This window comes from Scylla paramamosain, chromosome 5 (genome assembly GCF_035594125.1).
Source record: "Scylla paramamosain isolate STU-SP2022 chromosome 5, ASM3559412v1, whole genome shotgun sequence".
NCBI lineage: Eukaryota > Metazoa > Arthropoda > Malacostraca > Decapoda > Portunidae > Scylla > Scylla paramamosain.
In genome coordinates, this window is record NC_087155.1 from 28,567,556 (window position 1) to 28,581,887 (window position 14,332).

A 14,332-nucleotide genomic window follows, 5' to 3' on the forward strand; every position below is an offset into this window, starting at 1 on the left:
ATTACAGAACCCACAAGGGGACCAATATTCTAGACTTAATTATAACTAACAGGGAGGAAGCAGCCACGCAGGTAGAGGTTGGAGGACAGCTAGGTAACGGTGACCATTGGGAAATTAGGTACAAATTAAAATGGGAGGAAACTTTTAGAAGCAAAAACACTAGTAAAATACCTGACTTTAGGAGAGCAGAGTTTGAGGGATTAAAAAGGAACCTCCAAGGAGTTGACTGGCAACGGACACAGATTGAGGTCAGGTCCGGGACGGAGTTGAGAGAGATAAGGCAGAAAGAGAGAGGTGAGGTGAGGTGTGAGGGTGTATGGCAAGAGAAGGGAAGGGGTATATGTGAATATGATGGAGAGTCAGGTCATGCTGAGATGGGAGAGGTGAGGTCGAGGGGAGTAGATGAGGGAATGGAGAGGATGAAAGGGGCCGAAATGGAGGGATTAGGTGAAGTAAATGTAGATGAGCTGTATAAATATTTCGTAGATAAATTGCATACAGGACAGTTACCAAACATCCCTTATAGAGCAATAAGATCACAGAAAAATGACCCTAAATGGATGATTGTTAGGTTAAAACACTAAATAGGGCGAAAGAGAAGTATATATGAGATATTAAAGGCAGGGGAAGAGGTATTAAGGCCACAATATTATTAATTAGTTAGAGCAGTCAGGAGGTTAACGAGGAAAGCTAAAAGCAATTATGAATTAAAGATAGCCAGGCAGGCGAAGACGGATCCCAAGGGATTTTATGAAGTATATAGGACGAAAAATAAGGAAACTATAGGTCCAGTAAAAGCAGCAGATTGGGAGCTGGTTAGTTCTGGGGAGGAGATTAGTATAATTCTGAATGAGTATTTTTTAACTGTCTTCACCCAGGAAAACATGCAGGATATGCCAAATAGTGACCAGATGTTTAGAGCAGATGGAAATAAGAGACAGACAGATATTAACATAACTAAGGAGATAGTGGAACAGGAGATAGACAGGTTAAAAAAGTTCAAGACACCAGGACCAGATGAAATAAATCCCATCAAAGAGGTTATTAGTGAGCCGTTAGTTTCTCTTTAGGAAATCACTTGAGTCAGGTGAGGTACCAGTAATGTGGAGGCAGGCTAATGAATAGACCTGTCAGCTTAACTTCTGTGGTAGGTAAAATAATGGAGTCAATAATAGCGAAGAATATTGGAGAGCATTTAGATAAACCTAACTTGATAAATCAGTCACAGCATGGTTTCACGAACTTGTTACGTTTTTACAATAAAGTGTACGAGGCAGTAGATAATGTTGATAATTATGGCATCTAATATCTGGACTTTAGTAAAGCGTTTGACAAGGTACTCCACCAGAGGTTCCTGAGAAAGGTTAGGGCACACGGGATAGATGGGAAGGTGTTAGGTTGATAAGGTCATGGCTAAGCGACAGGCGACAGAGAGTTGTAATAAATGGCTATAAATCCGAGTGGGGTAAGGTAATTAATGGGGTGCCACAGGGATCAGTATTAGGGCCATTATTCTTTTTAATATATATCAATAACTTGGATAGCGGAATTAATAGTGTTGTTAGTAAATTTGCGAATGACACAAAGATAGGCAGATTAATTAGGTCAGAATCGGATGCCATCGCCTTGCAGGCAGATTTAGATAGGATGAACGAATGGATAGACAGATGACAAATGCAGTTTAATATCAGCAAATGCAAAGTACTTAGCGTAGGTAGAGGAAACCCACACAGTAGGTACACAATAAACAACGAAACTCTGGTAGGTAAAGCGTACGAAAAAGATTTAGAGTTATAGTTAGCTCTGAACTCCGTCTAAGAAAGCAATGCATAGAGGCCAGAAACAGGTTAAATAGGGTATTAGGATTAATTTTTAGGAGTGTTAATATTAAGGTTATATTTGGCGCTGATCAGACCTCATCTAGACTACGCTGTGCAGTTCTGGTCCCCACATTACAGGAAGGATATAGGTCTATTAGACCTATATCCTTCCTTTCTACAAAGGAGAATGACTAAAAGGATACAAGGGATGAGGAGTATTCCCTACGAGGCGAGATTGAGGTTGTTAAATTTTCATTCATCAGAGGGACGTAGGTTAAGAGAGGACCTGATACATGTCTTTAAGTGATATAAGGGTTATAACAAGGGGGACGTAAGCAAAATTCTTAGGATCAGCAACAAGGACACAACAAGAAATAACGGGTTCAAGCTTAGGTTTAAGAAAGATATAGAAAGAAACTGGTTCTCAAATAGAGTGGTTGATGAATGACTCAGTAATCATGCTGTTGGTGCTAAGACATTAGGGAGCTTTAAGAGAAGATTAGACGGGTTTATGGATGGGGATGATAGGTGGAAATAGGTAGGTATATTTCATACAGGGACTGCCACGTGTAAGCCTGGTGGCTACTTGCAGCTTCCCTTATTTCTTATGTTCTTATGAACAGCCAAGTAAGCACATACGAAACATAGAAGATGAAAATAAACAACCAGACAGGGGGAACTCACCTAGTTGCTCAGGACCAGTGTTGTCGACGACAGGATAACCGAGCTGCCTCCCGGCCAGGACGAAATGCTGACTGAGAGTTCCTAAAGGTGCTTGCGTCACCCCTAGGGGCCCGCCGCGGCCGTGGAACCTTTCTGCCAGTAGCGTCATGCAAGGTCTTGGCCTCATGAAGGCGTTAGTTTACCAGTTACTATTAACTGACAATATCTTAACATTTCTCTCCTGTTATCCTAAATTCTCCTGGATGACAAAAACGTCATTCGTGAGCGGAAATAACAGTAAGGTTTATTTTACATTGCTTCTGACTGTTAGGGGGAGGTTGTGCATGAGTTTGGATTTGATTTAGAAAACCCATCCATCTTACTTTACAGAATGTACACGGCGTTTGGAGAGTGTGGGTGGCGTTGACTGGATAAATATCGAAACTCAAGAGTGGATGAATGGAAAGGGGAAGGCGTCAACCTTGAAAACGCTAAATTTAGGACGAATATGTCACAGGAGAAACCAAGTTGTTAACTGGGTACTGTAGAAAAAAGTAAGTGAAAGGAAGACGGAAGTGTTGACTTACCCGTTTCACGGGGAGGCGTGCCGATAAAGTCCTCAGACTTAATGAAGTATGGCAAGACGGAGGCGTAGTCCCAGCCGGGATTTCCGAGAGCTTCCCAAGCATCGTAGTCCCTCCTGTTTCCCCGGCTGTAGACCATACCGTTCACCGTGGAGCCGCCGCCAAGCACCCGCCCCTGCAGCAGCACTGCGGCCTGTATGGGGTTCGGTAAATTCTTAACTTTCTCCTTTGGTAGGAAATTATGCAAGACAATGTGATGATACCTACATAGGATTTTACCTGATTAATGCTATACTTGAGAGCATTCCGCTGCGGGACAGTCTCGTACCGGAAGAGCGTAGGATACCCTGGCAGATGTATGAGGACTGAAAAAATAGGTACAGCGGTATCTGCAGGAGGTGGAGGTCCAGCCTCCACCAGCAACACCTGCCAGGTTTCCACCTCAGATAGCCGTGCCGCCACCACGCTGCCGGCTGACCCTCCGCCCACTGCAGTGACATTTACCATTGTGTTAGGAACTACTCATGTGCTGCAAATGACGTGATGTATTACTACTATGAAACCAGAGCCGAGCTATCGCAAGTTATTACAGGGGTCGTGAAAAGGCAGGACACCAGTCCTTCAACATTCTAACATGCTGGGGATGAACTCACCAACCACAAAGTCATATTCGGCGTCGAGGTGTGCAGGCGGCTGAAAATCGCTGGGTGGAGCGAGACGAAGAATGGCCTCCAGCAGGAGACGCAGCAATGGCAGCATTCCTATCATGAAGAGGCCGATACCCGCACTCCGTATCAAATTCAAATTTAAGATCATGTTGCATCCGTTATTTGAACCACTCTGTGCTGCTGAGGAATAAGAGAATACTGTAGAGAGTGAGTTTGTACAAGCCAGTTATTGTGCTTCTTTTGTACGTTAACCACAATAATGCAGTGGTGATGACATAAGAGCAAGATGCAACACACTTTCCCCAACACATGCTTAGCTAAAGGGAAGGCTGGACACTTCAGCACTCACTTCCACGAACAGTGACCTTCGTAATTTGCGAAATTAGCATACAGACTTGTATATAATATATATATATATATATATATATATATATATATATATATATATATATATATATATATATATATATATATATATATATATATATATGAATAGGTAGATATACAGACAAATAGATAGGTAAAGTAAGTGAGGAAAAAGAAAGATATGTAAATATTGGCATTGCATTTCCTGAGGCGCTGGTTCATTTTACCTTCATCATCAAAGTTATACAAACGTACTGTCTGAATCAGGGGAATTTCATGGCAGTCATTGCTATTCTCTCCAACACACACACACACACACACACACACACACACACACACACACTCGATTTCCTTGAACTGTAACACTTTCGAAACTCTCGAACCAGAATCTGAACACGAAGTATTACATCTTTAATCATGTCAATATCAATACCAGTAGTAGTAGTAGTAGTAGTAGTAGTAGTAGTAGTAGTAGTAGTAGTAGTAGTAGTAGTAGTATCATCACCATCATCATCTGATCAGCAATGAAGTGATCACGGGGAGGCGTCCTTGTTGGGTCTGCTTTACCTCCCTCCCTCACATCGGTTTCTTGAATTTCACCATTCCCTCTTCTCCTGCCCTACCTACGCATTGTGGGGAACATGGCTGTCAGCAAACGCGTATGCAGTGAAAGAAAACATTTTCCTTGACAGATGACGGCAGGTGGAGAGACAGGTAAATAGGCAAGTAGGGAGTGGGGGAAGGAAAACAAGAGAAAGGTGTTTTCATCCTGTTGACCTTGCTTGCCTCACATTCCCAAGCGCGGAATTGTGTCATGGTCTAAGGCGGGACACAAAACCACAGGGGGAGCCGTACACTAGACAACAAGTGGTAATGTTACATAGAACAAGATATGGCATTACACATAACCACGAGACAGTACTACACATAACCACAGAGGACGACTGCACAGAACCACATAGGATGACTCCACAGGGCCATTGGGGATGACTACACAGAACCACAGAGGATAACTCCACAGGGCCAATGGGGATGACTACACAGAACCAGACGGGATGACTACACAGAACCACAGTGGGACAGCACTACACATAATCACAAAAAAAGGTTTTACACAGGACCATAAAAACATACACGGCCACAAAGTAACCGAGGAACTCACCGCGGAGAGAGAAAGGTGCTGGGGTGTTAGGGAGGCGGTAAAGCGATGAGTGAGGAGAGTCAGTGGTCGTCCATGGCTGCAGCACGAAGTGGGACGTTCTGCACAGACTCATCATCGCGGTGACCTTCGCCTTTTTTCTCTTCGCTGTTTTATTCTTCCCTACAGGTCTCTCCCTTCATGTCTTCCTTGTGAAAGCTCGGACCGCTTGCGTTGATTAGCTTTTTTTTTTTTTTTTTTTTTCGTGGCGTTCTTCGTATAGGTTTCTCTCCTATTGTTTCATTAATTAATTTATTTTTATTTATTTTTTTATTCTATTAGATCGAGCGTTTAACGTGTTTTTTTTTTTTTTTACGTTGGTTTTGCTGTTTTTGTTGTTGTTGTTGTTGTTGTTGGTGGTGGTGGTGGTGGTGGTGGTGGTGGTGATGGTGGTGGTGGTGGCACTACAAAGGTATTAAAAGCTGCAATATTTGTTGTACTTGTAGCAACAGTAATAATAATGAAAGTACGAATTGTACAATTATGACAGTAACAATAACAACAATAGTGATTTTGATAATGATGATAATAATAATGAAGATACTACTACTACTACTGCTGCTACTACTACTATTACTACTACTACTACTACTACTACTACTACTACTACTACTACTACTACTACTACTACTACTACTACTACTAATAATAATAATAATAATAATAACAAATACTAGTACAAGCTATATTAACAGAGATAATTATTAGTATTGACAGGAGCACCAAACAAATTGTATATACGTAGAGTGACAGAGACCACTCAGTAGCAGACAGAGAGGCAGAGGTGCCAAGGGACCTGACCAAAGAGGGGCCAACATGGACGGAATAACTTGAAGTAAAAGGAACTTAAAAGTGTAATGCAGTTTAGAAATCAAGTATCTTACGAAAGAAGGAGGATGAATTAATTACATTCTTACATAATTATAGGATATTTGCATGTTTCATGTTTGGTATGGTATAGGTTTGTCTGGTGTGCTCTATGAAGCTGAACCTAATCGATGTGATGTGTTCTTTTCAAGTGAACATTAATTGCATTGATTGAATGTTAACTGTGCTTATGAATTTCATATTGCCTGTGTTTCATGCGTGACGATTCCATTAATTACTGAACACGAATATTGAAAAGATGTAAAATGATATCAGGTGACTTTGGACAAACTTAAAATATGTACGAGTAACAGTTTTCATGGTGACACGTAAGAAATGTAAATAGCATTAATGAATTAAAAACTGAAAATGTTGGTGAGTTTCCAGTAGCCACATAATACCAAATCCTTGCAACATCTCGGTCACGACACTGACACTTCCACCCTTTACTTAAACAGTATTATCATGTCATAGCAAATCAGGACTGCAGGAATGGTTATGCCAAAATGAGACTGCGAAGTTAAACGATTCTCTTACGTCATATATATATATATATATATATATATATATATATATATATATATATATATATATATATATATATATATATATATATATATATATATATATATATATATATATATATATATATATATATATATATATATATATATATATATATATATGTGTGTGTGTGTGTGTGTGTGTGTGTGTGTGTGTGTGTGTGTGTGTTAGCAAATCCTTTAACCCTCACGAATCGAAGAATTATTATTTTTATTTATTTATTTATTTATTTTTTTTTTATCTAAAACGAGGTGGACTGCAACACGTACATACTTTTAAACGCAACGTACATAAATATTTTGCCCCAGATTTTCGATTGTGTGACTTTGTTAGCGAATAACTTTCTTGAGCCCAGGATATACAGGGTTTTCATTTCCTTTGTTTCCACTCTGTCTTTCCACTATTTCTTCAATCCCGCGAGGTATTTTCTTATATTTCATGTATTGCTTATGCCGTAGGGAGTTTAGGGTGGTGAAAGAGCCTTCTGCTACCATTTTCTTCTATGACATTACTTTCTCTATCTCTCTCTCTCTCTCTCTTTACAAGGGCCTGGCACCTGCTGACGTCACTGTTTCACTCTGCAGGTCGATCTGTTTCATCATCGCATTTATGATACAGGAGACGTGTAAAAAGAGATACAATAGAAAACAGAAAAGTCTAACTGCTCTTTTCGCTAAGCGTCTTTTTTCTATTATTTGTTTACTTAGATTCATCAGATTTTTCCTATTAACTACTTTAAAGGATGTTTGACCAGCATCATAATGGGGATTCAAGCGAAAGCTTATATTAGCCCAACACGTTCTATACGATAAGGTTTTGCACTAATAACAAGCACTAAGAAACCAATGTATTTCAAGAATTGTCGCGCCCCCCCTGAGATTTCCCGCGTGTTTGCCAAGTTGAGAACTACGATAGGATTATGGCCCTGAATCCCCAAGCCTCCCTGGTTCACCTTGACACCTTCCAAGGCCACCAGCCGGCAGAATTGCGGCCTCACATGCTCGAGTGGGTGCGTGCTTTGTATAATAAGGAAGTGAAGGTTTGGCCTGGTTGGACAGGCGGGAGGGCGGGACATGGCTCAGGTAGGTAGACTGGAACATCTACGTATGTGATCTGTCTATATTTATTTATTTATTTTTTTTTCCGTTGTGCTGGAGAAATGAGAGAGAGAGAGAGAGAGAGAGAGAGAGAGAGAGAGAGAGAGAGAGAGAGAGAGAGAGAGAGAGAGAGAGAGAGAGAGAGAGAGAGAGAATCAGAATCAGGATTCTTTCTTCCATTGAACAATGGTTTTTCTTAATACAATCATACAGTTTCAAGACTTAGGCATTAGATCTAATATTATATACTTTGGACAGTTGGATATATCATGTATATCACAGATCGAACCTTATTTTACAGTAATTTTCAGCCACTTTAATAAGTCATGGAGGATGGATGTGACATGATCAGATTTTATACTCCCTCCCCTTAGCGAGAAAAATCTGGGGCTTCTGAACTTGTTTGATCAAAGTGATGCTTGTGTTCCCCAGTTCTTCGGACAATGATTAATTAAAGTGAGTACAAGTGTTTGCACAACGATGACTGGAGTCTTTTTGTCAAATGAATCCTGAACTCTGTTTATAAAACATCCAGATGCCAAGTACCTTCTTCATTAGTTCATGTACGTCAAATAACATGCAATGATCGAAATATACTCCTAGATTTTTTGCGTGTTTACTGACTGGAATATTGTTGTCATCAAAGGTAATAACCATGTCCTCTAGTATATTAGCCATTAGTCGCCTTGTTTCAATAATTATAAGTTGTGTTTCCTTTGAGTTCACCATTAGACCACTGCTAAAAGAAAAAAAAATACTTTCAGTGGCGTTGTTTTTGCTCTAATAATGCAGTTGTCAATGTTATTTACGTTGTCACAATGAACAGAGAGAGAGAGAGAGAGAGAGAGAGAGAGAGAGAGAGAGAGAGAGAGAGAGAGAGAGAGAGAGAGAGAGAGAGAGAGAGATCGTATTGTGGCGTGCATACAAAGTAATTACATTTTCCTCTGTTATTGGCTTATTGTGTGTGTGTGTGTGTGTGTGTGTGTGTGTGTGTGTGTGTGTGTACTCTGGTTAACAAAGGGATGTACTACAGAATCGAAATTAGTGTTACATAACTAGTCGTTTTCATCTTTGCCCCAGTAACCTGGCATCTCGGCGCGTGGCCTTGACACGTCCGAACACGCTTAAGTAACTTTTACCTTTCCCTCTTCTGTTTAACAATAGAAAACCGCGAGCATTGTGACCCCGATCTTCCTATACAAACAACAGCGAACGCATCCCTTTGTTATTCACCAACACACCCACATACAGACACTCACCTACGGGACGCCCATACACAGCTGAATAACTTTTATCCCTCTACTACTGTCCGCCAAATGAAAACCGCGAGTGTTGTGATCCCGATCTTCACATACAGTTGATAATGAACACATCCCTTTATCATTAAGGTATCTTGATGCTCCTCTCTTGAAACAGTTTAGGTCACAGGCAGGAGGAAATACAGAAACAAGAAGAGAGTTCTAGTAAAAGGGTGAAGATACTGGTTAACTCCTGCAATACGTAATAAGGTGGACAGAATGAGGATGAGAGTAAATTGAAAGTCTTGTGTAGTGACGCCGCGGGAGGAAGAAGGCATACAGTTAGCAAGTTCGAAAGAGCAGTAACCATGGAGGTAATGGAAAATAGTAAGATACAACAATGCGACGGTGAGTGAGAGATTGAAGACAGTGTTAGACGAGAGAAATCGATGAGACGAAAATCTTTTGACTCCACTCTGTTTAGAAGGACTACGTGAATTTAGCATCATATGTAGAGGCAGTGATCCATACATTTATAGATAAGACCTCTATATACTACAGAGAAAAGAACTGGAAGGAGAAAAATATTGGCAGAGGCGATAAGGATATCTAACTTCATCGAGGCTGTTTTTAGCAAGCGAAGATTTTACGTGAAGGACAGTCCAGGCATGTTCATTTTGAAGATGAGGGCGATGGCTGAATGTTACTGAAGAAGAAGGGATAGTTGTCATGAAGGTTGTGTCGAGTGAATAGATTAAGGAATTGAGTTTTTGAGGCATTGTCAACTCAAGGTTTGCCTGGCCCTAACACACACACACACACACACACACACACATTAGTTATTTGCATGCAGCAATATCGCAAATAAAGCAAGAGAAGTGGATCGTGGGGAGGGGGAGGTGAATGATACACTGCAGACTTCCACCAGTTATGCCAAGATAACACTCAAAAACATTTTGAATCCCACAGCGGCGACGCTTCTCTTGTTACTGCTGCTTCCTTGGACACTGGCTCGGCAGCAGGGTCAACAGGCCGCCTTGCTCATGGCTGCGCTGAGCGTCATCACAGTACTGCTGATGTGTGGTTTGCAGACCACCGCAGCCACTCCGCCAGAGCTGGGTGAGCGCTGACAGGGTTACGAGTACTGCTTGATACGTAGGCTTCCTTTATGGTAGAGATAATCAACAACAACACCATTTAGTGGAGGTTCATGGAAAATGGAAGTACAATAATGTCAATAATGTGTGTGTGTGTGTGTGTATGTGTATGTGTGTGGAGGAGGAGGAGGAGGATAGCAGAGTTGAAGGCTAGTTCACCAGGATGGTCAGTGAGGGGAGAGGAAAACCAAAGCTGGTGGTAAACATTGAGGTCTCCAAGAATGGAGATCTGTGCAAAAGGGAAGAGAGTCAGAATGTGCTCCGCTTTGGAAGTTAAGTAGTCAAAGAATTTCCTATAGTCAGAGGAGTTAGGTAAGAGGTATACAACACAGATGAATTTAGTTTGAGAGCAGATGGTGGAAAAACTCGGAAGATTCAAGAGCGTGGGCTCGAGGGCAGGTTAAGTCATTGCGCACATAAACGCAACATCCAGCTTTGAATTGAAAATAAGGAATGAAAAAATAGGAGGGACACAGAAAAGGGGCTACTGTCAGTTGCCTCAGACACCTGAGTTTCAGTGAGGAAAAGATGAGGTTTATAAGAGGAGAGGTGGTGTCCTACAGATTGAAAATTAGATCTAAGACCGCAAATGTTGCAGAAATTAATGAAGAAAAAGTTGAGGGGGGTGTCAAGACATTTAGGGTCGATACCAGATGAGCAGTCCGACCTAGGGACATTTGTGGTCCCCTCCCCAGGTGGGGACTCCGAGGCTGGTGTAGGAGTCGCCATGATTATGAATTTTGAGTGAAGGGTGTGTGTGTGTGTGTGTGTGTGTGTGTAATTAGGTGTTTGTAGTTTTGTGTAAAGGAAGAGAGTTGTCTTTAGAGGGCAGGCTGTGACTGCCCCCTTATATTGTGAGACACAAAGAGAAACGTTTATTTACTTTATTCCACAATTTATAAATCAGTATTAAGTCTCCCCTTTCTCTTCTTTGTTCCAATGTTGACAGGTTCATTTCCTTTAATCTGTCTTCATATGTTAATTCTTCCAGTTCTGGAACCATCTTTGTTGCCATCCTTTGTATCCTTTCTAGTTTTTTAACATGTTTCTTCTTGTGGGGAGACCACACTGATTCACCATAATCCAACTCTGGTCTAATCATGGTGGTAATTATCTTTCTCATCACATCTTTATCCATGTAGTGGAATGCTGTCCCAGTATTTCTCATCATTCTATATGTATCTCTGAATACCTTTTCTACATGCCTCTCTGACTGTTGACTATCCTGTATTATCACTTTCAAATCTTTCTCTTCTTCTACTTTTATTATTTCTTCAATTCCCATTTTATATGTCCATTTTGGTCTCTCTTTTTTTTTTCCCCCATTTCCATAACATGACATTTTTTCCACACAAAATTCCATCTCCCATTTCTTACTCCAGTCCCAGATTTTATTTAAATCCCCTTGTAGAATTTTGCAGTCTGTTGTTTCTTATATGTGTGTGTGTGTGTGTGTGTGTGTGTGTGTGTGCAAAACAGTATGTACAAAATGATAAGGCATTTAAAGATGTGTTTGGTGAAAAAAAAATTGTAAACTGCTAACTTGAATAATGATGTTAAGATGAGGTCATATGGAAAAATGTGTGCTAGAGGATATCAAAATCAAGAAACGAATGAAGTAGAAGTCATGGAATAGGAATGTGCATAAAATGATAAGGAAAATTACAAAGAAAGTAGTAAAAGAGTTTAATATGAGGCTGAATTATAAGTTCAGTGAGAATAAGAAGTTGTTTTGGAAGAAAGAAAGTGAGAGAGAGGAGCATGGGAAATAAAAGGATGGAATTCATGTAGATAGCAAGGAAGAGGTTCAAGGTGTATGGAAAAGGCATTGTCACCATTTAATAAATGAGAAGACAGTATGGATAAAAAAAGAGAGTATCTACTATGGGTATGAAAGCAGGTGGGGAGCAAGTGTTTATGCAGGGGAAATATAGGAAGGGAATAGAGAAAGCAAGAGCTAAACTAAAATGTAGCAAAGCTGCAGGTGCAGATGAATTTAACTGCAAAAATTTTCAAGTATGGAGGCAACCTATGGTATAATATGGGATGCCAATAATAGATGAACTGGCATGGAAATAACAAGTACCAATGAGTGAAAGAAGGCAGTTATCATATCCCTATATAAAGATACAGGATATAGGAATGAGAGCAATAGGTATATTTGAGGGATCAGTTTGCTTGGTATGCCAGGAAAAGTCTATGGGAGAAGCTTCACTGAGAGACATGCTTTGATTAAGGTGAAGATCAATGAGGAACATGAAGGATTCAAAGAAGGAAAAGTTTGTGTGCATCAGATTTTTGTTATTAAAATGATAGCAGGGAAGAAATCAGAGAGGGATTAAAAGTTGCATGCAACATTCATGACCAAAGAGAAGCACGTGACAGGGTGGATAGGGAAGCAGTTTTGGATGTTCTTCAGATTTATGGAACAGGAGGCAGTTGTTGGAAGGAATTCATTCTTTTTTTTTTTTTTTTTTTACAGGGATGCAGGGAAAGCTAGGGAAGGCTGTAAGAAATGGAAAGGAGAAATATGTCTATGGATATAAAGAGAGGTTTAAGGAAAAGTAGGCTACTATTTTCCTGTCAATGATGTGTGGATCAGATACCTGCATGTGAAATAAAGCGCAATAAGAGCACATGATATGGAAATTAGTTATCTGAGAAGGATATGAGAAGCGACAAGATGGAAAGGTGAGAGCAATGCAAGTGTGTTTGAGAGATGTGATAAGAGCACCTGCACAAGCAGTGCAAACTGTGTAGTGGGGATATGGGGATACGAGAAGCAAACTGAGATGGTATGGCCATGTAGAGAGAGGATGAAGAGCAAAGTGTTATAGAGCAAGTACATGTGAGCAAAGCTGAGGATGCCAGTAGGAGAAGGGCACTGGGAAGACTAGACCATGTGGGGGACACTCTCTAAAGGAATGAGGTAACAGAAATAGACAGATGGCTAGGCAGGTAAAGGTGAAGAATAAAATGGTAAAGTAAAATTTCAGTCTTTAAATTTCACACCTCTGAGAATGATTGAGTTGGCAGGACACAAATTCAGCCAATGGTGAGAAAAATTATGCCTGTTTTTTTTAACCTTCCAGAATAGCTTCAAGGGAAAGTAATAACATTTTCTTTGCTCACCTATAGTTCATTCTTACCTAGATGTCAAAAATTTTCTTGTTATTTTCAGAATCAGTGATATTCAAGAGAAAATGGACAGACAGAGCAAACTTCTTTGTCAACAAAAGACCAGTAATGAACTGGCTAAACATATACAATACATGACACAAACCAGTCATGATGTACAGTGCTGAGGCATGACCAACAACAAAAATATGGTGAAAATTATGAAACAAAGTGAATGTGATGACAAGTGCCCACAACTTACCTGTCGTCTGCAAAGGCCATAATAGAAATCCTACAACAATAGCTAGCCAATGAATTCTTAACTAGCTAGTGCTGAGGAGCAGTTATGTATGGGGCAAGTGCAAAAACATGGCATAGATTGTTTTCCTCTTCAAAGAACACAATCTTACTGAGGTGAAAAGGCTTGTGTATTCCAATGGTCAGTGGTGTTAGACTAGAAAAGTGCTACCGGTAGTACTATACTAGCTATGTCCACTGAGAGGAATCATACTAATATATATATATATATATATATATATATATATATATATATATATATATATATATATATATATATATATATATATATATATATATATATATATATATATATATATATATATATATATATATATATATATATATATATATATATATATATATATATATATATATATAATGGTAACATGTTTTTGTATAACTGGACAGGAATCACCCCATGTTCTCCCTGAAGATGCTCAGCCAATAAGGAAATGAAATCTTAAGTGTTCATGGTACAGGGGAAACTGAAACACCAGAAACTGTGCAGTGACTGGTGGTACAAAGCTACCACTATTGATCTTGTGACCTGATGATCGTCATAGTCCTAATCTAAGTTACTTTGCTTTGTTCTCCTGGGCAGGAGTTCAATCCCTGCTATGACCTCCCTAAGCGAAAGATTTATTTTGCCTCCTGACCACTTTCTCAGCAATTCAAGGTGTGCCTAGGAGGGAC

General features: G+C 40.0%; 1 protein-coding gene and 1 long non-coding RNA gene across 5 annotated transcripts in view; one reads left to right on the forward strand and one right to left on the reverse strand.

Annotated features, from left to right (window-relative positions):
- Positions 1-5,495, reverse strand: part of LOC135100790 (glucose dehydrogenase [FAD, quinone]-like) — a 15,929-nt gene extending 10,434 nt beyond the window's left edge. The window contains exons 1-5 of one of the 2 annotated variants that reach the window (XM_064004112.1): positions 5,264-5,495; positions 3,721-3,915; positions 3,347-3,555; positions 3,071-3,260; positions 2,505-2,636 (exon numbers count right to left, since the gene is read on the reverse strand). In XM_064004112.1, the coding sequence (XP_063860182.1) occupies positions 2,505-2,636; positions 3,071-3,260; positions 3,347-3,555; positions 3,721-3,915; positions 5,264-5,378 (841 nt within the window). In that variant the 5' untranslated portion in view covers positions 5,379-5,495. The remainder of the gene's footprint in view (positions 1-2,504; positions 2,637-3,070; positions 3,261-3,346; positions 3,556-3,720; positions 3,916-5,263) is intronic. The other variant, XM_064004113.1, reaches the window with a different exon arrangement.
- LOC135100791 (uncharacterized) overlaps positions 1-13,805 on the forward strand; it is a 15,026-nt gene extending 1,221 nt beyond the window's left edge. The window contains exons 1-3 of one of the 3 annotated variants that reach the window (XR_010268916.1): positions 8,873-9,215; positions 10,035-10,184; positions 13,404-13,805. This is a non-coding gene — a long non-coding RNA (uncharacterized LOC135100791). The other 2 variants (XR_010268918.1, XR_010268917.1) reach the window with 2 other exon arrangements.
- The last annotated feature ends 527 nt before the right edge of the window (positions 13,806-14,332 follow it).